Source organism: Schistocerca nitens, chromosome 2 (assembly GCF_023898315.1).
Source record: "Schistocerca nitens isolate TAMUIC-IGC-003100 chromosome 2, iqSchNite1.1, whole genome shotgun sequence".
In the NCBI taxonomy this organism is placed as follows: Eukaryota; Metazoa; Arthropoda; class Insecta; order Orthoptera; family Acrididae; genus Schistocerca; species Schistocerca nitens.
In genome coordinates, this window is record NC_064615.1 from 323,797,542 (window position 1) to 323,821,605 (window position 24,064).

At 46.0% G+C, this 24,064-nt stretch overlaps 1 protein-coding gene across 2 annotated transcripts in view; it reads right to left on the minus strand.

Moving 5' to 3' along the window:
• LOC126236117 (leucine-rich repeat-containing G-protein coupled receptor 5-like) overlaps nt 1-24,064 on the minus strand; it is a 394,450-nt gene that overhangs the window by 55,349 nt on the left and 315,037 nt on the right. The window contains exon 2 of one of the 2 annotated variants that reach the window (XM_049945188.1): nt 16,073-16,409. In XM_049945188.1, the coding sequence (XP_049801145.1) occupies nt 16,073-16,409 (337 nt within the window). Of the gene's footprint in view, nt 1-16,072; nt 16,428-24,064 lie in introns of both variants that reach the window. The other variant, XM_049945187.1, reaches the window with a different exon arrangement.

A 24,064-nucleotide genomic window follows, 5' to 3' on the forward strand; every position in this document is an offset into this window, starting at 1 on the left:
ATTTTGGTTACTACGACCGTGTCGACTTCAAATCAAACCTGTGAAACTTCTATTTCCTTGAAACGATGAGGTACATCAGATTTGTAAAATTGCATTCCCTACTACTGTGACCAAAAAAGCTCCACTTCTATTCCTTTGGACTGACAATACAGACTCAATAAATGCATCAAGCTCTTCTAACGGAAATGACCGTTCTTCGGTTCACAACACTCTACTCGACTCTGTTTCAGTACATTTGTGAACGCGTATGAGAACAAGTTTGTCAATAAACAAACGCCAATCACTCGAGAGAAAGTCACTGGTAACACACCTTTTCGTGTATGGAGATGGACCACAATCCTCCTGAAGAACACTTGGCTGACCACAGTTTCCAGGAAGCACTTCCCACTTTGTTCTGTCAGTTGCTTCTACCTCTACGTCGATCGCCAAACTACTGATAAAGCACCTTATACTGCATTACGCCACCTTTTGACATGTGCATGACCGTGAAAGATGCCACACTTACAGTTTCGTACCTGCATCGCAGCAGCAGACACAATAAAGGCTACCAACAATGTGTAGTAATCAGCATCGCTCACAAGGGAGGTCTCCAGCGTGGATCGACTTTTTGAAACCATCTATACGGTTATGTAGGTTAAGATCCTAGGTGTCACACACTGCGGCCATTCACCCTGGTGGGCTCCCATTTGCGAATAACTGACGAAAAAAATTCAAAATTTTCAACGTTAAAAAGGTGCGTTACATACACTGTTTGTGTGGTGTAATGGATAAGGCAGTAGCGTCACGTGTAGGGATAGTGGATTCGGATTTCAATAGGAGAAGTAATTTTTTTTTTATTTTTAAATCTTTATCGAAATGACTGATGATCACTTTCATTCAATTAATTGATTTAAATGTATTTTTTTTATTTTCATTCCTTTGTCACAACATTTTAACATTAATATCAACTTCTTCATTAGCTCTCATTTTACTTCCTGTCATTCTTTTCCCACTTGAAATTTCTGTCCATATGTTTTTAATTAATTTTGTGTATTAATTTTTATTTAATTTCTTTTCTTTTATCTCCCTATTTTTCTGTCAACATTACTGCGTTGATTATATCTCTTTCTCATATTGTTTGAATTTCTTCATACTTATACATCCTTCTTTCATTTAAATCATCATCTGAGTTATTTTGACCATAGTGCAATAGGTTTTTAGGTTATGTTTTAAATGTTTGTGTGACGGTTACCATGCAAATAATTGCACATCTGGTAACGAAAAATACATTTTTCACACTAATGCACGGTCAGTATAAATAGAATATTTAGTCTTTCGTTTTTTAACTGATAGATAAGAATTTTCAAGTAATCGAATAACAGCTAAATATAATTAAATTCATATTCACAAAAATTGCATAAAGAAAATGAAACAAATGAAAAAAGTGCATACAGTGATTAAAACAATGTCACGAAGGAATAGAAATAAAAATTACACGTAAACCAATTAATTGAATAAAAAGTGATCAAAGTCATTTCGATAAAGGTTTAAAAATAAATAAAATTTACTGCATCTCACGCAATTCGAACCCAAAATCTCTTGCATTTGAAGCCATTATCCTATCCATAACAATACGCAACTGGACTACATAATCTACCTTTTCTGACGTTATTCACCATAACGCAAAATTCCGAAACATTTTTTCGTAACTTACTCGTAAACGAGGGCTCACCATGGTGAATCGCTACAAGGTGTGAAACCTCCTATCTTAATCTACATCACCATATATGTGGTTTCAAAAAGTCGATCCCACCGCAGGGGACCTCTCCTTGTTAGTTTATTCAAAGGTACAAAAATGTCACGTCGTAGGTGTTAAGTAATTATTATTCTTTCTCGAAAATTACAGAACTGAAAGCTTTTATTTTCATTTCATAATGATCTAGACTACCCTAAAATAATTAGATGAAAGAGAGGGGTTAAAATTTTGCTATGGGGTAAAAATGTCCGTTGGCGGTTCTAGCGTAAAGGCCGATGGGTGTGCCCAGTCTTCGATGTCTCCGTGACGATTTGTTTCGACTAGGTGACACAAGACCGCGTATTTCCCGTGCTGTCCTGACCTACCTCGATACAAAGAGTGTTCAGATGTTACCCCGGTCAGTATGTTCTACACATCTCTCACCCACTGAAACCATCTTGTCATTGGTTGCCGAGGTACTGGCTCGCCATCTCTCAACAGCCACAATTATCGATGATCTTTGGTACAGAGTTGAAGCATCATCGAATGACGTGCCCACACGCGCCATCCAAGCTCAGTTCGACTCGATACCAAGCCGAGTTAGAGCCGTTGTTGCTGCCAGAGGTACTGTTCTGCCTACTGTTGCACTCTCTAAACTGCCACATCAACTACAAATGTACGCACCAATAAGTGAAATTTTCGTTATTTGCTATATTATATGACGCTGAAATGTTAATGGGCTGCAGTGTATATTACCTTAAGGTGTTTTAGTTCTTACAGACGGTTGTAAGCGTTTTTCCTCACGTTCAGGTGTTATACATGATGTTTACAAATTAGTTATACAAAAGTAACATCTAACTGTAAAAAGGGTAAATAACTTACAGAAATGTTTGATACAACACTGACTGCAGTATAGCTGCAAGTTTTATTCCCGACTAACACTCCGACGTTTACACTAGTTGGCATGCGCTAATGAATTACTCCAACAGACATCATCGAGTTGTATAACGGCGCATAGTGTGCGCAGTGTTGTCAAAGGTTTCATGAATCCAATTCCACTATTAAAGTCCAGAGACAATTCAGATCTAAATATCGGAAGCCACCACCTCAAAGATAAAACTATACTCCTGGAAATGGAAAAAAGAACACATTGACACACGTGTGTCAGACCCACCATACTTGCTCCGGACACTGCGAGAGGGCTGTACAAGCAATGATCACACGCACGGCACAGCGGACACACCAGGAACCGCGGTGTTGGCCGTCGAATGGTGCTAGCTGCGCAGCATTTGTGCACCGCCGCCGTCAGTGTCAGCCAGTTTGCCGTGGCATACGGAGCTCCATCGCAGTCTTTAACACTGGTAGCATGCCGCGACAGCGTGGACGTGAACCGTATGTGCAGTTGACGGACTTTGAGCGAGGGCGTATAGTGGGCATGCGGGAGGCCGGGTGGACGTACCGCCGAATTGCTCAACACGTGGGGCGCGAGGTCTCCACAGTACATCGATGTTGTCGCCAGTGGTCGGCGGAAGGTGCACGGGCCCGTCGACCTGGGACCGGACCACAGCGACGCACGGATGCACGCCAAGACCGTAGGATCCTATGCAGTGCCGTAGGGGACCGCACCGCCACGTCCCAGCAAATTAGGGACACTGTTGCTCCTGGGGTATCGGCGAGGACCATTCGCAACCGTCTCCATGAAGCTGGGCTACGGTCCCGCACACCGTTAGGCCGTCTTCCGCTCACGCCCCAACATCGTGCAGCCCGCCTCCAGTGGTGTCGCGACAGGCGTGAATGGAGGGACGAATGGAGACGTGTCGTCTTCAGCGATGAGAGTCGCTTCTGCCTTGGTGCCAATGATGGTCGTATGCGTGTTTGGCGCCGTGCAGGTGAGCGCCACAATCAGGACTGCATACGACCGAGGCACACAGGGCCAACACCCGGCATCATGGTGTGGGTAGCGATCTCCTACACTGGCCGTACACCACTGGTGATCGTCGAGGGGACACTGAATAGTGCACGGTACATCCAAACCGTCATCGAACCCATCGTTCTACCATTCCTAGACCGGCAAGGGAACTTGCTGTTCCAACAGGACAATGCACGTCCGCATGTATCCCGTGCCACCCAACGTGCTCTAGAAGGTGTAAGTCAACTACCCTGGCCAGCAAGATCTCCGGATCTGTCCCCCATTGAGCATGTTTGGGACTGGATGAAGCGTCGTCTCACGCGGTCTGCACGTCCAGCACGAACGCTGGTCCAACTGAGGCGCCAGGTGGAAATGGCATGGCAAGCCGTTCCACAGGACTACATCCAGCATCTCTACAATCGTCTCCATGGGAGAACAGCAGCCTGCATTGCTGCGAAAGGTGGATATACACTGTACTAGTGCCGACATTGTGCATGCTCTGTTGCCTGTGTCTATGTGCCTGTGGTTCTGTCAGTGTGATCATGTGATGTATCTAACCCCAGGAATGTGTCAATAAAGTTTCCCCTTCCTGGGACAATGAATTCACGGTGTTCTTATTTCAATTTCCAGGAGTGTATTATTGAATGGTACACAATCGTTTCACCGAAACTGGCTGTATATCACATAGGGCGCCGGGAAAGGGTTGGCCAGCAGTCTCTCACGCAACAATTGAACAAGTTCGGCAGTCTTACATTTGTAGTCCAAGTAAATCAATAAGACGTGCCAGTTTAGTATTGAATATGCCCAGTGTTACAGTGTGGAAGGTATTACGGAAACGCCTGTCATTGAAACCCTACAAAATGGAACTGTTGCGAGCTCCAAGAGAAAATGCCAAAGAAACGCGAGCTGAGTTTTTTTATAGTAATTTTAAACAAAATACAGACTGACGATGATTTTCGTAATAAAATCGTGTTCAGTGACAAATCACCTTCCACACCTGCGATACAGTCAGTCGGCAGAATTTTCGGATATGGAATGATCAGAAACCACGTTATGTAATCGAACGTGTATGGGACTCACCTAATGTAAATGTTATTGCGCTGTAGACTGTAATTAGATCTACGGTCCATTCTATTTTTGCCGACTCAATTGTAACTGGCACATCGTACCTGGACATCCTTGAACATTATCAAATACCTCAACTGCAATGGGATATGGGCACAGAATTTATTTTACAGCATGTTGACGCCACCACATTATTATCGTGAAATTGTCGCGTATTTCCGTAGGAATGTGTCGAGTTGGATTAGACGTGGAGGAACAATGTCCTACCCACAACGATCACCTGATTTAACCCCAATGGACTTCTGCGTGTGAGGTTACATAAAAGACAGAGTGTTTATTGCTCCGCTTCCACGAAACGTCGACGAGCTGAGACAACAGATAACGCAAGCAGTTGCCACCATGCATTGGAAGACTTACTTCACAGTACTTCGCAGGAAACTGATTACAGATGAGATATTTTTCGTGTTGGAAAAGGCAGCAACATTTAACATTTGTAAATAAAAATTGAAGATATACTGCATTCGATGCTGCATCAAACATTTCTGTTAGTTACTTAGCTGTTTCATAATTAAATGCTACTTTTGTATAACTAATTTATTAACACCGCGTACTTGCGCATGTATTGTATATCGACTCCCACGTTATGTTCCTGAAGATGCAGTCTTGTGGTCTCGGAATCTGTTGCAATTACAATGGAAATCACTACATGTATATGTTTGTATACAGTAATAAACAGGAAAAAATTGTAGGCCTCTTTACTTTCAGCTATGTAGATCTGGGCATTACACATTTTATATATTTCATTGTTAGAACTATTAAAATTCTAGGAGTTTCTTGCGAGTCAAAAGGAGACTGGAGGCAAGAGACAAGTTTTTTTTTTTTTTGGGGGGTGGGGGGTGGGGTGGGGGGGGGGGATAGAAAGACCGTAACAAACTGGGACGCTCCTCCCCCCAAGAACAGAAGCCTCGAATCGCACCTGAGCATTGCGGAAGTGATCTGTACTTTCAGCAAGACGACGCGCCACACACCGAACCCGAATAGCAGCACAATGGCTTGAGAAAAACTTCATCGGCGTTACTGTGCTTGCGCAGTTTTTCCAGGTTAACTTATAACCATCCTATAGAGCAATTCTGGGATGCCATCGAGCGATGTTTCCGCGCCTTGACCTTGCCTTGCCAATCTCCGTGGGTTGTGGCGCTGTTTGAGGGACAGTGGATGAGGATGACTCCTTTCTAAGAATTTGTGTAATACTGAAATAAATAATTACGAAGAAGCAAATAAAACGGCGAGTTAAATCAATCTTTCAGACTCGATACAGTATTTCATCACAATATTTAATATTGTACCCCAATTTTCTTACATCCAGATTCGTAGTACAGAAACACAAGTTTAGCATATCTGTCTATAGAAACAAAAATCCATCAAAAACGTAAATGTCATTTAGAGTGATAAGCGCCACGGTAACTTAAAGTAAGCCAGAAATGTTACAACGTGATGTTTAAGTGGAAGAGTTGGTACTGAGTGTCAATAGGATACGTATCGCAATTTTGAGCTGATAACTGGAGTTAGCCACGGAACTCTGTCGAATGGACGTGAACGGAAACTGTCTTTTCAGAAAATGTTACCGCTATGGGTCCTAGTTTTAGATACACTTACAAAGCGAAAGTTCCCGGGATAAATGGAAAAGATGTCTTTTAAATTGGGAAATGAATGAAAAGAACATTTTAATCAACTGTTGGCAACTGTTGGCAATGCAGTTCTTTCTCTATTCATAACTGCATTGTGCGTGTCTACTATATCCTTGACAGACACACACAGTTTCGTTGTCCTGCCTGTAACACAAGATTGCGTTAAATGTCACCTTACGTATAGGCAACCAAGGACACCGCCAAGCTGGTACGGATGCCTGCCACGTAGGTGTGACGGAGATTCATGCATACTGATTCTTTTTGGTAATGGCTTACAATAGGTGTGTGCAACCGAGCGAGGTGGCGCGGTGGCTAGCACACTGGACTTGCATTCGGGAGGACGACGGTTCGATCCCGAATCCAGTCATCCTGATTTAGGTTTTCCGTGGTTTCCCTAATTCGCTCGAGGCAATTGTCGGGATGGTTCCTTTGCCGACTTCCTTCCCTAGTCCGATGAGTCTGATGATCTCGCTGTCTGGTCTCCTCCCCAAAACAATCCAACCGCAACCCAACGTACGTGCAACCTTGTATAAAAATAGCTTTGATGCGTGGCTTTGATAGATTCGCTTATCACAAAACACTGGTCAGCGTAGTGGGACTCGATAAGCGCTCTCGGCCACACAGCGAAAGACGTAGACGTAGATATTCCTTCCAGAAGGGCAAACTGTAAATGTCGATTCCAAATGTAAATTGTTATATCCATGTTTTAGTAATGGCAGTAGACAGAACAAACTAGCATTTTTTTCTACGAAAAGGCTCGTTGCTATTGTACGACAACGCGCGCTGTCATATCGCTGGCAGGACAAACGAGACACAGAAAAATTTTCAAGCAGCAACTCCTCGAACATCATCCGTCTAAACCCGATGTAGCCCAAACGATTGTCATGTGTACGGTTCTCTTAGCATTTTTTTCCGCGATTCAGCTGCAGAGCTGTTTGTCATCGGGATCCAGCCTATTGTCGAGCCCTGCAGTCAACATTCCAGCGATGCTTTCACCTTTCAGGGTGGTAATACGAGGGTCGTCCAGAAAGTACCGATCAGTCGCGAAGTGGAAACCACAGTCAAAACCAGAAACGTTTTATTTGCAACAGTTAGGTACACCTTCCACCTACTTCTCTACATAACCGCCGCTCCAACTTCGAGTGCTGTCGTAGTGTTGTATCAACTTTCCAATATCCTCGTCATAGAAAGCAGCCGCCTGTGCTTTCGGCCAGTTATCTGCATTGGTCTCCAGCTCGTTGTCTGTGGAAACATTTGTCTTCATAGCCAGCGGTTCTTGTGAGCACAGATGAGACTCAGGGGGAGCCAATTACGAACTGTATTGTGGGTGATTCAAATAAGTACCCCGCTCATACAATTGTAGTCGATGGTGACTTTAATCTGCCCTCGATATGCTGGAAATACACTCCTGGAAATGGAAAAAAGAACACATTGACACCGGTGTGTCAGACCCACCATACTTGCTCCGGACACTGCGAGAGGGCTGTACAAGCTATGATCACACGCACGGCACAGCGGACACACCAGGAACCGCGGTGTTGGCCGTCGAATGGCGCTAGCTGCGCAGCATTTGTGCACCGCCGCCGTCAGTGTCAGCCAGTTTGCCGTGGCATACGGAGCTCCATCGCAGTCTTTAACACTGGTAGCATGCCGCGACAGCGTGGACGTGAACCGTATGTGCAGTTGACGGACTTTGAGCGAGGGCGTATAGTGGGCATGCGGGAGGCCGGGTGGACGTACCGCCGAATTGCTCAACACGTGGGGCGTGAGGTCTCCACAGTACATCGATGTTGTCGCCAGTGGTCGGCGGAAGGTGCACGTGCCCGTCGACCTGGGACCGGACCGCAGCGACGCACGGATGCACGCCAAGACCGTAGGATCCTACGCAGTGCCGTAGGGGACCGCACCGCCACTTCCCAGCAAATTAGGGACACTGTTGCTCCTGGGGTATCGGCGAGGACCATTCGCAACCGTCTCCATGAAGCTGGGCTACGGTCCCGCACACCGTTAGGCCGTCTTCCGCTCACGCCCCAACATCGTGCAGCCCGCCTCCAGTGGTGTCGCGACAGGCGTGAATGGAGGGACGAATGGAGACGTGTCGTCTTCAGCGATGAGAGTCGCTTCTGCCTTGGTGCCAATGATGGTCGTATGCGTGTTTGGCGCCGTGCAGGTGAGCGCCACAATCAGGACTGCATACGACCGAGGCACACAGGGCCAACACCCGGCATCATGGTGTGGGGAGCGATCTCCTACACTGGCCGTACACCACTGGTGATCGTCGAGGGGACACTGAATAGTGCACGGTACATCCAAACCGTCATCGAACCCATCGTTCTACCATTCCTAGACCGGCAAGGGAACTTGCTGTTCCAACAGGACAATGCACGTCCGCATGTATCCCGTACCACCCAACGTGCTCTAGAAGGTGTAAGTCAACTACCCTGGCCAGCACGATCTCTGGATCTGTCCCCCATTGAGCATGTTTGGGACTGGATGAAGCGTCGTCTCACGCGGTCTGCACGTCCAGCACGAACGCTGGTCCAACTGAGGCGCCAGGTGGAAATGGCATGGCAAGCCGTTCCACAGGACTACATCCAGCATCTCTACGATCGTCTCCATGGGAGAATAGCAGCCTGCATTGCTGCGAAAGGTGGATATACACTGTACTAGTGCCGACATTGTGCATGCTCTGTTGCCTGTGTCTATGTGCCTGTGGTTCTGTCAGTGTGATCATGTGATGTATCTGACTCCAGGAATGTGTCAATAAAGTTTCCCCTTCCTGGGACAATGAATTCACGGTGTTCTTATTTCAATTTCCAGGAGTGTATTATACGTTTAAAGACGGCGGCAGGCATAAAACGTCATTCGAAATTGTACTGAATGCTTTCTCAGAAAATTATTTTGAACAATTAGTTCATGAGCCCACTCGAAGCGTAAATGGTTGCGAAAGCATACTTGACCTTTTAGCAACAAATAATCCTGGACAAATAGAGAGTATTGTGACGAATACAGGGATTAGCGACCACAAGGCAGTTGCGGCTAGGCTCAATACCGTAACACCTACAACCATCAAAAAGAAACGGATAGTATATCTATTTAAAAAAGCTGATAAAAATGCTCTTAACGCCTTTTTAAGAGATACTTTTCACTCCTTCCGATCTGATCATATAAGTGTAGAAAATTTGTGGAATGTTTTCAGAGAGGTAGTATCGACAGCAATTGAGAGATATATACCACATAAATTAATAAGTGATGGCACTGATCCCCCATGGTACACAAAACGGGTCAGATAGTTGTTGCAGAAGCAACGAAAAAAGCATGCCAAATTTAAAAGAACACAAAATCCCCAAGATTGGCAAAGTTTTACAGAAGTTCGAAATACGGCGCGTACTTCAATGCGAGAGTCACTGATGACAGAGCCACTAAAGGAGAGTTATTAAACACGGTATTCCGAAACTCCTTCACCAAAGAAGGCGAAGTAAATATTCCTGAATTCCAATCAAGAACAACTGCCTAGATGAGAAACATAGAAGAAGATATCCTCGGAGTAAAGAAGCAGCTTAAATCACTTAATAAAGGCAAGGCCTCCGGTCCAGATTGTATACCAGTCAGGTTCCTCTCAGAGTATGCTGATAAAGGAACGGTCCTAAAAACTGCAAAATTGCTCAAGTCACACCAATACCCAAAAAGGGCAGTAGGAGTAATCCGCTGAATTACAGGCCTATATCACTAACATCGATTTGCAGTAGGATTTTTGAACATATACTGTATTCGAACATTATGAAGTACCTCGAAGAAAACGTTTGTTGACACATAGTCAGGACGGTTTCAGAAAATATCGTTCTTGTGAAACACAACTAGTTCTTTATACTCATGAAGTAATAAGTGCTATCGACAGGGGATGTCAAATTGATTCCATATTTTTAGATTTCCAGAAGGGTTTCGACACCGTTCCTCACAAGCGTCTTCTAACCAAACTGCGTGCCTACAGAGTACCGCGTCAGTTGTGCGACTGGATTCGTGATTTCCTGTCAGAAAGGTCACAGTTCGTAGTAATAGACGGAAAGTCATCGATTAAAACAGAAGTAATATCCGGCGTTCCCCAAGGAAATGTTACAGGCCTACTATTGTTCCTGATCTACATTAACGACATAGGAGACAATCTGAGTAGCCGTCTTAGATTGTTTGCAGATGATGCTGTCATTTACCGTCTTCTAAAAGCATCAGATGATCAAAACGACTTGCAAAATGATTTAAATAAGATACACTCCTGGAAATTGAAATAAGAACACCGTGAATTCATTGTCCCAGGAAGGGGAAACTTTATTGACACATTCCTGGGGTCAGATACATCACATGATCACACTGACAGAACCACAGGCACATAGACACAGGCAACAGAGCATGCACAATGTCGGCACTAGTACAGTGTATATCCACCTTTCGCAGCAATGCAGGCTGCTATTCTCCCATGGAGACGATCGTAGAGATGCTGGATGTAGTCCTGTGGAACGGCTTGCCATGCCATTTCCACCTGGCGCCTCAGTTGGACCAGCGTTCGTGCTGGACGTGCAGACCGCGTGAGACGACGCTTCATCCAGTCCCAAACAAGCCCAATGGGGGACAGATCCGGAGATCTTGCTGGCCAGGGTAGTTGACTTACACCTTCTAGAGCACGTTGGGTGGCACGGGATACATGCGGACGTGCAGTGTCCTGTTGGAACAGCAAGTTCCCTTGACGGTCTAGGAATGGTAGAACGATGGGTTCGATGACGGTTTGGATGTACCGTGCCAACACCGCGGTTCCTGGTGTGTCCGCTGTGCCGTGCATGTGATCATTGCTTGTACAGCCCTCTCGCAGTGTCCGGAGCAAGTATGGTGGGTCTGACACACCGGTGTCAATGTGTTCTTTTTTCCATTTCCAGGAGTGTACTTAAATCTAACTAACCTAAGGACATCACACACATCCATGCCCGAGGTAGGAATGGAACCTGCGACCGTAGCGATCGCGCGGTTCCAGACTGTAGCGCCTAGAACCGCTCGGCCACTCCGGCCGGCCAGAAACGTGACAATTCATCATCGTGCTCGCAGAACCAGTCCTAGACAATAGAGCTTTGTGAACAGGGGCACCGTCGTCTTGGAACACAGCATCACCTTTGCTGAACAAACATTGTACCATGGAATGGACCTGAGCAGTCAGAATGGTCACACAATACTTGGCAGTAATGCGACCTTGCACAGTACCTAAGAGGCACATTGAAAACCACAATATGGCTGTCGAAATCATCAGCGGACCCACATGTTTCACTCTTGGGACGTAAACTCGGCCAGAAGTTGGAAACAGTGTGCAACAAAACTGATGCGACCAAATGACGTTCTTCCATAGCTCCACAGTTCCAGGTTTTAAGGCTTCAGCATCACTTTCTCCTATTATGGACATTTCCATAAATGATGAATGGTTTTGAAATTCCGGCTCAGCCTGAAATTATAAAATATAAGCTTTCAAGGCCGCAAATGTCACAATTAATAAAATATTCCGGGCTATTATGCCCTGGTCGAATGGATTTCACTTCAAAACCCGATCTTTCGTCCCCATCTGCGGAGGACATTTTCAAGGGGGATCGTAGCTTTGTCGAATATCCAGTTCACATCCTGGCTCGCTACTGAGTAGCTCAGTAGCGAGCCAGGGTGCGAACTGGATATTCGACAAAGCTACGTTCTGTAGCTAGGTGGCGAGCGAGTGTGTGAAATGGATATTCGACAAAGCTAAGATCCCCCTTGAAAACGTCCCCCGCAGACGGGGACGAAAGATCGGGTTTTAAAGTGAAATCCATTCGACCACAGCAAAATAGTTCAGAATATTTTATTAACTGTGTCACCCTACAGTTCTCTCCTTTTGTTGTTTTGGCGCTGACAGGATTCAGTTCTGCAGTGACTTTGCAGTTGCTGTCCTCTTATATTCGTCACAGTCCTCTTCAATGACCGTCTGTCATAATCACCCATCAAACACTTTCGTCCGCGTTGTGACTCAGCGGATGATGGTTTTCCGTTTTCCCTGCATACGGTATAAATCTCCGATACTGTGCCTCTTGCTCTTGGCCTACCTTTGCTACAGAAGCACTCGGCATACAAGCACCAACAATTTGCCTACTTTCGAATTGACTTGGCTCCGACGCAAGGCACCCACAGCTAAATAGAACACGACTGAGAGTTGAAACGTATTGAGGACATTGCATAGATGCCGTTAGTAGTCAAATAGACTTGGCTAGCACCTGCACTATTTTCAAACATGCGTTCCTCGCGGTGCTTCCATATTTTTGTCTGACCCCTGTATAAGTATACTGTGGCCACCGGATGGACACCTTATCCCAGTAGATGGGAATGAAGTGAACGGAATCTGCTGACATGGAACCGACTGAGCACGCTTTTGGAACTAGTTGAAACTTGAAGTGCATCGTCACAAGATCCGTACTCAAACACAATGGCCTCCGGAGCCCCCGCTCCCCCGAAGAGTGGGACAAGCGTCAGCAGCAACTTGTCCACCACCTTCTGAACAAGAGCCAATTAGGATTTGAGGTTGTTGCAAAGCACGGGGTGCGGTAACACTGCATTAAATTTTAGCCATATGCAGATCACGGTTCCATATATTTTACACTTTAGCACATGGACTGACTTCCATAATTTTAGTATGGCGCATGGACAAAGCTCCACTATTCTTATTATGTTACATCAACTGAGTTCCATATACAGGGTGTGTCAAAAAGAATCATCCGATTTGCCGGCCGCTGTGGCCGAGCGGTTCCAGGCTCTTCAGTCTGGAACCGCGTGACAGCTACGGTCACAGGTTCGAATCCTGCCTCGGGCATGGATGTGAGTGAGTGATGTCCTTAGGTTGTTGTTGTCGTTGTGGTCTTCAGTCTTGAGACTGGTTTGATGCAGCTCTCCATGCTACTCTATCCTGTGCAAGCTTCTTCATCTATCAATACCTACAGCAACCTACATCCTTCTGAATCTGTTTAGTGTATTCATCTCTTGGTCTCCCTCTACGATTTTTACCCTCCGCACTGCTCTCCAATACTAAATTGGTGATCCCTTGATGCCTCAGAACATGTCCTACCAATCGATCCCATCTTCTAGTCAAGTTGTGCCACAAACTTCTCTTCTCCCCAATCCTATTCAATACCTCCTCATTAGTTATGTGATCTACCCATCTAATCTTCAGCATTCTTCTGTAGCACCACATTTCGAAAGCTTCTATTCTCTTCTTGTCCAAACTATTTATCGTCCATGTTTCACTTCCATACATGGCTACACTCCATACAAATACTTTCAGAAACCACTTCCTGACACTTAACTCTATACTCGATGTTAACAAATTTCTCTTCTTCAGAAACGCTTTCCTTGCCATTGCCAGTCTACATTTTATAACCTCTCTACTTCGACCATCATCAGTTAGTTTGCTCCCCAAATAGCAAAACTCCTTTACTACTTTAAGTGTCTCATTTCCTAATCTAATTCCCTCAGCATCACCCGACTTAATTCGACTACATTCCATTATCCTCGTTTTGCCTTTGTTGATGTTCATGTCCTTAGGTTAGTTAGGTTTAAATAGTTCTAAGTTCTAGGGGACTGATGACCTCAGATATTAAGTACCATAGTGCTCAGAGCCATTTGAGCCACTTTTGAATCACCCGATTTGGCACGTCTATATTTCTGCAACTAATAAATACATACAATGAATTTTGTGTTTTGATGAACGGGAAAACCATAAAGTTTTTTCTTTCATACCCTTTCTTAGGTATTCAATATACCCCCCTTGAGATGCACGGCATATGTCAATCCGGTATTCAAATTGTTCTCACACTGCAGCGAGCATGTCTTGAGTTACAGCTTCTACAGCTGCTGTTGTGCTATGTCTCAGTTCATTCATTGTTGCTGGTAACGGAGGCACATAAGCGAGTCTTTTATAAACCCCACAAGAAATAATCAGATACAGTAAGGTCCAGTGACCTTTGAGACCAGTAATGAAACGGTGAATCATTTGGTCCAGTGCGAGGGATCCATCGTTGAGTAAACCATTGATTTAAAAATTCCCGCACTTTCAGATGCCAGAGTGGCGGTGCCCCGTCTTGTTGGTAAATGAAGGCGTTCGAATCAGTCTCCAACTGTGGGACAAGAAAGTTCTCAAGCATATCGAGATACGTGCTTCCCGTAACAGTGTTCTCGCCAAAGAAAAATGGACCATACACATTTTCCCGTGAAACTCCACAAAACACATTACATTTTGGAGAGCGCCACTCATATTGTACAACTTCACGAATTTGTTCCGTACCCCATATTCTCACATTATGACGGTCAAAAAAAAAAAAAATGGCTCTGAGCACTATGGTACTTAACTTCTGAGGTCATCAGTCCCCAGAAGTTAGAACTACTTAAACCTAACTAACCTGAGGACATCACACACATCGATGCTCGAGGCAGGATTCGAACCTGCAACCGTAGGGGTCGCGCGGCTCCAGACTGTAGCGCCTAGAACCACTCGGCCACCCCGGCCGGCTATGATGGTCCACCTTTTCATTTACATGAAATGTTGCTTCGTCACTAAACACTAAGCGTGCAAGAAAACTGTCATCCTCCATCTTACCAAGAACGAAATTACAGAACGCCACACATTGTTGTATGTCACCTTCATGAAGAGCTTGCAGTAGCTGAATTTTGTATGGTTTCATGTGAAAACGTCGACGCAACACTCCGGCCAGGCGGACATCGGGGGCATGTTGAGCTGTCGAGCTGCACGGCGAACGGATTTCTGCGGACTGTTTATGAAACTATGGCGGATGCGTTCGACGTCTGTGTCATACACTTGGGGACGGCCCGGCGATTTGCCTTTACACAAACAACCTGTTTCTTGGAAATGTTCATGCCATCGTCTAATGCTCTGTGCTGTAGGAGGATCCACACCAAACCTAGCACGAAAGTCACGCTGAACAGTTTTTACTGACCCGCACTGCGCAAAACGTAGAACACAAAACACTTTCTGTTGTCTCGACATCATTTTTACTATAACTGAAGTGGGCACACACTGCTGCTACCTAGCGGGAAACATGTAAAACTCGAGAGTTTGCTCTTTTCAACAGTACATTGTTCACGCACATATGTCAAATAACACAGTAGTTATGATTTTTTTAAAAATCGGATGATTCTTTTTGATACACCCCATATTTTCACATTAAGTTCCTAACTGGGAGACTGTTAGTACTTAATTTGATCCGGACCTAGTTTCGATATTAAATCTGTGAATGAATTCTTTTCTCTTGCGATGGCACTGAACACTGACGATTGAGGATACGTATCAACCGAATTGTCGTCTTCTAATTTGGGGAGAGAGGATGGCTATGTGACGACATTTGTAAACGTAGGCAATGCAAAGACCGATAAAAGAACACCTTCCTCCTCACCCTCATATCCAATGACAGCACTCCTCATCGTATATAAGCAAACAAACTAGTGCTCATCCAGCAGTTATCAATACACCCTGAGGAAGGCGTCTTGCAATAGTAGCCGAAATGTCGGAATTTCTTAGTTGACAATGCGGCCTCAAACCCAGACGAATTTTATTGACTGTGGCAACGGCCGCGGAAGCCTACGTTTACATCGGCTGTGATGAGACTTGTTCGTCACATGACACTAACTTACCTGCATGTCGGCGGCGAACCCGTGCGGGCCGAGCTGCGTGATGTTGTTGTGGGAGAGCAGCAGCGCGTACACCTCGTAGAAGACGGGCCCCGGCAGCGTGGTAAGCGCTGTGGCGGTGCAGTTCATGACGACCTGGCGCACGAACAGCATCAGGCCGAAGACGGCCGTCAGCTGGACGGGCGCGCAGCTGCACGGCTCGGGGCAGCCCTGGTCCAGCGGCGGCACGCGCGCCCGCGACCCCAGCCCGAAGCGCGCCTCCATCGCCGGCTGCCGCGGCACCGCCCCCGCCGCCCCCAGCAGCAGCGCCAGCCACAGCGCCCGGCCGCCTCGCTCCATCCTGCGGCACACACCACACCTGCTGTTGACTACCGGCAGTGTTCTCTATCTCTTATTAGAAGAGATATCTTATACACTAACAGGAGGTGGACAAAAATACGCTACTGGCCATTAAAATTGCTACACCACGAAGATGACGTGCTACAGACGCTAAATTTAACCAACAGGAAGAAGATGCTGTGATATGCAAATGATTAGCTTTACAGAGCATTCACACAAGGTTGGCGCCGGTGGCGACACCTACAACGTGCTGACATGAGGAAAGTTTCCAACCGATTTCTCATACACAACCAGCAGTTGACCGGCGTTGCCTGGTGAAAAGTTGTTGTGATGCCTCTTGTAAGGAGGAGAAATGCGTACCATCACGTTTCCGACTTAGATTAAGGTCGGATTGTAGCCTATCGCGATTGCGGTTTATCGAATCGCGACATTGCTGCTCGCCTTGGTCGAAATCCAATGACTGTTAGCAGAATATGGAATCGGTGGGTTCAGGAGGGTAATACGGAATGCCGTGCTGGATCCCAACGGCCTCGTATCACCAGCAGTCGAGATGACAGGCATCTTATCCGCATGGCTGTAACGGACCGTACAGCCACGTCTCGATCCCTGAGTCAACAGATGGGGACGTTTGCAAGACAACAACCATCTGCGCTAACAGTTCGACGACGTTTGCAGCAGCATGGACTATCAGCTCGGAGACCGTGGCTGCGGTTACCCTTGACGCTGCATCACAGACAGGAGCGCCTGCGATGGTGTACTCAACGACGAACCTGGGTGCACGAATGACAAAACGTCATTTTTTCGGATGAATCCAAGTTCTGTTTACAGCATCATGATGGTCGCATTCGTGTTTGGCGACATCGCGGTGAACGCACATAGGAAGCGTGTATTCGTCATCGCCATACTGGCGCATCACCCGGCGTGATGGTATGGGGTGCCATTGGTTACACGTCTCGGTCACCTCTTCTTCCCATTGACGGCACTTTGAATAGTGGACGTTCCATTTCAGATGTGTTACCACCCGTGGCCCTACCCTTCATTCGATCCCTGCGAAACCCTACATTTCAGCAGGATAATGTACGACCGCATGTTGCAGGTTCTGTACGGGCGTTTCTGGTTACAGAAAATGTTCGACTGCTGCCCTGGCCAGCACATTCTCCAGATCTCTCACCAATTGAAAACGTGTGGTCAATGGTGGCCGAGCAACTGGCTTGTCACAATACGCCAGTCACTACTCTTGATGAAATGTGGTATCGTGTTGAAGCTGCATGGGCAGCTGTACACGCCATCCAAGCTCTGTTTGACTCAATGCCCAGGCGTTTCGAGGTCGTTATTACGGCCAGAGGAAGTTGTTCTGGGTACTGATTTCTCAGGATCTATGCACCCAAATTGCGTGAAAATGTAATCACATGTCAGTTCTAGTGTAATATATTTGTACAATGAATACCCGTTTATCATCTGCATTTCTTCTTCGTGTAGCAATTGTGATGGCCAGTAGTGTACGTCTAGTCACATTAGTATAACCATAGCTTACGTTCGACGTGAACGTGGCAGACGGCAACAGTACCATCGGAGGGTATATAAATCGTTTCGTAGCGGCGCGGAAAACACTGCAGCCATTGTCGTAATGGAGGGATGTATCTGAAGTCCAAAAGGGCCCTATCATTTGCTTTCGGGCAAAGCGTGGAAGCATTTCCGAAACGGCAAAATTAGTAAACGGTTCGCGTGCCGCCGTGCATGTCAGAATTCTGATTTCCAAAACCGGTACATAGGCAGCTGTGGTGCGCCGCGGGCCGTAGATGACAAGTGTGAACGATGGCTGCAGAGACGAGCGACTGATTTCTCAGATGAACCAAGGGGCTACCAACAGTATCTGCTCAACGATCGTTCATCGAACGTTGCTTCGTATGAGACTCTACAGCAGGTGCCTGGTTCATGCACCCATGTTGATGTGAGCCAGTAGGCAAAGAATCCCCTGGCCACGTTACGAGCGCTGCGCAGGTTAAGCTTGGTGATGGGGCTGCCACCTCACAGCTTCCAAGCTTGCTGAGTAATATTTTGGATTACCATTTCCTAGGCAGATTGCCTTTCCCAGGCTCCGAGCTCTGCCTGCCCTGTAGAGATGCCTTCCGCCTCTTCTACCGTTGGAATGCTATAGCAAAACATTCTCTTCCAGCATCCGAGCCGTTGACTTCCTCGTCACTGGTTTTGGTCCTCCCCGGGTATTTTATTTCCCCGGTACCCACCTTATCTGTTGAGTGTTCCCCTATCCGCCACTTGGGGAGGCGCCCGATGGGGGACCAGCAGCCACCCACTAGGATGGGTTTATTGTACTCCCCTGGCCTCCAAACTCACCAGATTAAGTCCCAGCGGAGGATCTGTGGGACCGTTTCGGCCAGCCTGTACATGCCATGGAGTCTCAACCGTGAAACCTAACGCACCCATGACGACTACTATTCATCGGTGACGAAGCTGGAACTGGCACGCCAATACTGCAACTGGACGTCCACTGTCAAGCGACAGGTGGCCTTTTCAGATGAACCACGTTTTATGCTCCAACTAACAGATGATCGTAGGCAAGTACGGCCCTCCAACTATCGTCGGAAGCGTCGAGTCACGAGGACGGAGCGTTGTTGTTTGGGGAATGCTTTCGTGCGTGACCTCGCCGTTCTGGAAGGCACAATAAATCAAATCAAGTATGTATGAGCCGTGGTAAAAATTGCTGTTTTGAAGAGCGCGCCGCAGCGCGTAGTGTGAAGCAGTCGCCCTCCGTTTCTGGCGGTGGCGCCGCTGTGGCAATCGCAGCTTTGGTGTCTCTCTCTGGTGGGAAAGGGGAAAGGTTGCCTGTTCACGTGCATTTAAGCGGCACTAGTATGTGCTAGTATGTGTTACGCCGCGGGTCTGCTCGAGTTTGTTCAGGCAATGGTCATTGCCCGTTGGATCGATCGGTTGGTCGGTCGCGGTCTGAGACACAAGATGACTTGTCCGTCTTGAGCGTCGGCGCATGTGAGGTCGCCACGTCGTTCCAGTGGGCCGCGCAGTATAGCGAGGCGTAGTGGCTTCGCGGCCCACACGAGAGCAACAGGACTCAACCCACGACATCGGTCTGGCCGCTGCGAGCTGCGACGCCGTGAGACGGGAGATCGGCGCGCCTTCCTGCGTCCGTTGAAGCGGCTGGCAGAGGACGGTTCGGGAGAGCGTTTTGGGGGTGCTGCACCAGGTCTTCGCCAGATATCGCAGTTTATTAGAAGTTAAGTGATTCGTGATATGTTGTTTCATTTACTTGTTAAATTCTACTTATTTTCTGGGTGATTCACTCGTCACCAGTTGCTGGTCTGTCTCTCGTCTACATTTGTTAGGCAATTAGTGTCTCTCTGTCTGTCTGTCGGTCTGCCGTACGTTAATAGCTGCCTCTGTCATGTTTGTTGGATTCGGTGTTAACGAATTTATTGCTTGAAGTGTAACGACCGAATTCCTGAAATATGTTTTTATCTTGCCTATCATCTTGAGAGGCGGTATATGTGTACTGTAGAGCATGTTAACGCGTTTGGCCAACCTTGTATAATTTTATATAAGATTGTATTTCATGGGCTTTTATTTAAATGGTCATTTTAGTATATAAAGTTGCCACCCTTCCACCGTAAGACTTTTCTTAGAAGTTAAAATCAAGTTGCACCTTCGGTGGCAAGTTAATCTTTTACATCTACATCTACATTTATACTCCGCAAGCCACCCAACGGTGTGTGGCGGAGGGCACTTTACGTGCCACTGTCATTACCTCCCTTTCCTGTTCCAGTCGCGTATGGTTCGCGGGAAGAACGACCGTCTGAAAGCCTCCGTGCGCGCTCTAATCTAATTTTACATTCGTAATCTCCTCGGGAGGTATAAGTAGGGGGAAGCAATATATTCGATACCTCATCCAGAAACGCACCCTCTCGAAACCTGGCGAGCAAGCTACACCGCGATGCAGAGCGCCTCTCTTGCAGAGTCTGCCACTTGAGTTTATTAAACATCTCCGTAACGCTATCACGGTTACCAAATAACCCTGTGACGAAACGCGCCGCTCTTCTTTGGATCTTCTCTATCTCCTCCGTCAAACCGATCTGGTACGGATCCCACACTGATGAGCAATACTCAAGTATAGTTCGAACGAGTGTTTTGTAAGCCACCTCCTTTTTTGATGGACTACATTTTCTAAGCACTCTCCCAATGAATCTCAACCTGGTACCCGCCTTACCAACAATTAATTTTATATGATCATTCCACTTCAAATCGTTCCGCACGCATACTCCCAGATATTTTACAGAAGTAACTGCTACCAGTGTTTCTTCCGCTATCATATAATCATACAATAAAGGATCCTTCTTTCTATGTATTCGCAATACATTACATTTGTCTATGTTAAGGGACAGTTGCCACTCCCTGCACCAAGTGCCTATCCGCTGCAGATCTTCCTGCATTTCGCTACAATTTTCTAATGCTGCAACTTCTCTGTATACTACAGCATCATCCGCGAAAAGCCGCATGGAACTTCCGACACTATCTATTAGGTCATTTATATATATTGTGAAAAGCAATGGTCCCATAACACTCCCCTGTGGCACGCCAGAGGTTACTTTAACGTCTGTAGACGTCTCTCCATTGATAACAACATGCTGTGTTCTGTTTGCTAAAAACTCTTCAATTCAGCCACACAGCTGGTCTGATATTCCGTAGGCTCTTACTTTGTTTATCAGGCGACAGTGCGAAACTGTATCGAACGCCTTCCGGAAGTCAAGAAAAATAGCATCTATCTGGGAGCCTGTATCTAATATTTTCTGGGTCTCATGAACAAATAAAGCGAGTTGGGTCTCACACGATCGCTGTTTCCGGAATCCATGTTGATTCCTACATAGTAGATTCTGGGTTTCCAAAAACGACATGATACTCGAGCAAATTTTAGTGTTTTATACCATTTCCATCCCTCCTACGGGCTGCATAATTTATGTGCTTGTGTGAGTTGTAAAAAATTTTTAGTTTAAAGTAATCTGGTGTGTTGCAGACTTTCACCAGTGTAGTCTTTCAGAGGTTGTTGTGAGCGGTCGTGGCTACGGCCGTGTCAAAAGGGAGCGGCAAGGTTCTCAGCCCGAAAGCTCATACTGTCTAAAATTTGTTCTTTCTGCCTCTGAATAAATTGTAACTTGATATTTAGAGGGTGCTTTCTGATTATAATTTTAAATTTGTTTAAAAAAAAGGCTTTTAGGAATAAAATTTCCATTTGTTGAAAGAAATTTGATATGTTTTCATCAGTTACCCACCGGCAACTACTTCCACGCTCACATAGTGTGATTAAATGTGTTAATATTCTTGATGAATCGCTAGTAAATAAAGTAAATTCTTAAGAAAAAGTTTTGAAAGTAAATTCACGGTTCAATGTACCTACCCTTGGGGACCATTTCCGCTCCTACATGCAGTCTGTTTTTTTCCCTCGCCGCCATGGCACCTACCAGCAGGACGGCGCAATGTGTCACACAGGTCGCAGTGTACGTGCGTGATTCGAACACACTAGGATGAGTTTATTGTACTCCCCTGGCCTGCAAACTCACCAGATTAAGACCCAGTCGAGGATCTATGGGACCATTTCGGCCAGCCTGTACACGCCATGGAGTCTCAACCGTGAAACCTAACGCAGCTGACCACGGCGCTGGGGTCGGCACTCCACATCGCTGTCTATATCTACCAGAAACTCGTCGACTCTCTTCATGCACGTCCGCACTGCGAAAGATGGTTATTCAGGCCTTTGGAAGATTCAAGACAATCTTACACGATTCTTCCTGCAAAATAGTGGCATATTCTGGAACGCCGAGCACCGCGCCAGGGGTACAGAAGGGGGAGAGGTGGAATGTTGGGGGAGGGGGGGGGGATAAATACATATGGGACGCCAGGGTAATCTCGACACCTCACCAGAAAAAGAGTATGAGAGTTACAATCATCGAAACGTTGCGGCATTTCAACGCAGTTACCATCATGGACGACCGAGTACATTTCGACAGCACTATACTGGGAACGTCTACGAGGTGTGTTAAAAAAGTAAGGGACTCTATATTTTCATGAAAAAATATTTATTTATTCATTAATATTCATGTTGCCCCTTCAAAGTAATTCCCTCTCAGATACAATACACTTGTACCAACGCCTCTTCCAATCATCGAAGCACTTCTCATAAGCACTTTTTGGTTCAGCCTTGAGTACTTCCAGCGATGCAGCTTTTATTTCCTTAATCGTTGAAAATCATCGCCAATTCATAGGTCTCTTCAGTTTTGGGAACAGGACAAAGTCACAGGGGGCCAAATCCGGTGAATATGGTGGCTGAGGCATGATTGTTTGTGGCCAAAAAATCTCTCAGGTGCATCGTCGTGATGAAAAAGCCATGAATTGTTTTTCGACAATTCCGGACGTTTTCTGCGTATTGCTTCTAGTAAACGGCGCATAACGTCAAGGTAATACTCCTTATTGACCGTATGACCCTGAGGCAAAAATTTATGATGCACTACGCCACGGTAATTGAAAAAAAAAACTAAGCAAAGCTTTGACATTTGATTGAACTTGGCGTGCTTTTTTCGGTCTTGGCTCAGGATGCTTCCATTGGGACGTTTGGGCTTTGGTTTCGACGTCATAACCGTAAACTCATGTTTCGTCACCACTTATGACTCTTTTGAGCAAATCAGAATCACCATTGACGTCATTCAAGAGCTCCTGAGCGATGCTCATCCGACGGTTCTTCTGATCAAAACTGAGAAGTTTTCGAACGAACTTCACTGGTACACGTCTCATGCCCAAAACATCAGAAAAAATTACATGACACGAGCCAACGATATGCCAACCGCCTCAGCAATTTCTCTTGCGGTAATTCGACGATTTTCTAGAATGATTTTCTTCACAGCTTCGACGTTATCATTTGTTGTTGATGTGCTGGGACGCCCAGAGCGAGATTCGTCACTCTCACTGTCACTGTCAATGTTTCAAGTGTTTTATAGCACTTGATTCCATTTTTCACATAAAATTTGACGCAAATTCTTTGCTCCATTTTTATAATACTCGAAAATCGCCGAGTGCACTAAAACACATCTAAACTTTTTATCTGTCAAAAACAAATGAAGTATGCTGTAGACTTGAAACTGTGAACGTATGTTCGGGACATATGTACCAACATAACAAAAAAAGATCGACAGTCGAATGTGAAGCAAGACTGGTCAACAGACTGCCTCGCGAACCGCAATGAGACTCCTGTATACACATATAGGTCAGGGGGTGGCCGCCACCGGCACTAATACCGAGGGCGGGACGTACCATCGAAGAAATCATAGCTGACAAACAGACGTACTCCCACGTTTCCTCCCAAATACCAACCGCTACCAATACCACCAAAACCACCTTACTTACGCATGACATTAAGTAAGATAGGCCTAGTGCGAAGCAAACAATAAAAGCAAGACATGGAATGTATAATGCATTTGTCAAGTAATAAAAATAAGGAAAAGGTAAAATGAGAGCTGATGACTTTCGTGTTTTGTAGTGTGGTTTTATTAATTTTCTTTCTTGACAATTTCATTATACCTTTTTATTGTGAGCATTACATGTTTATAATATATTGTAATCGTTGCAATCATTTTGAAT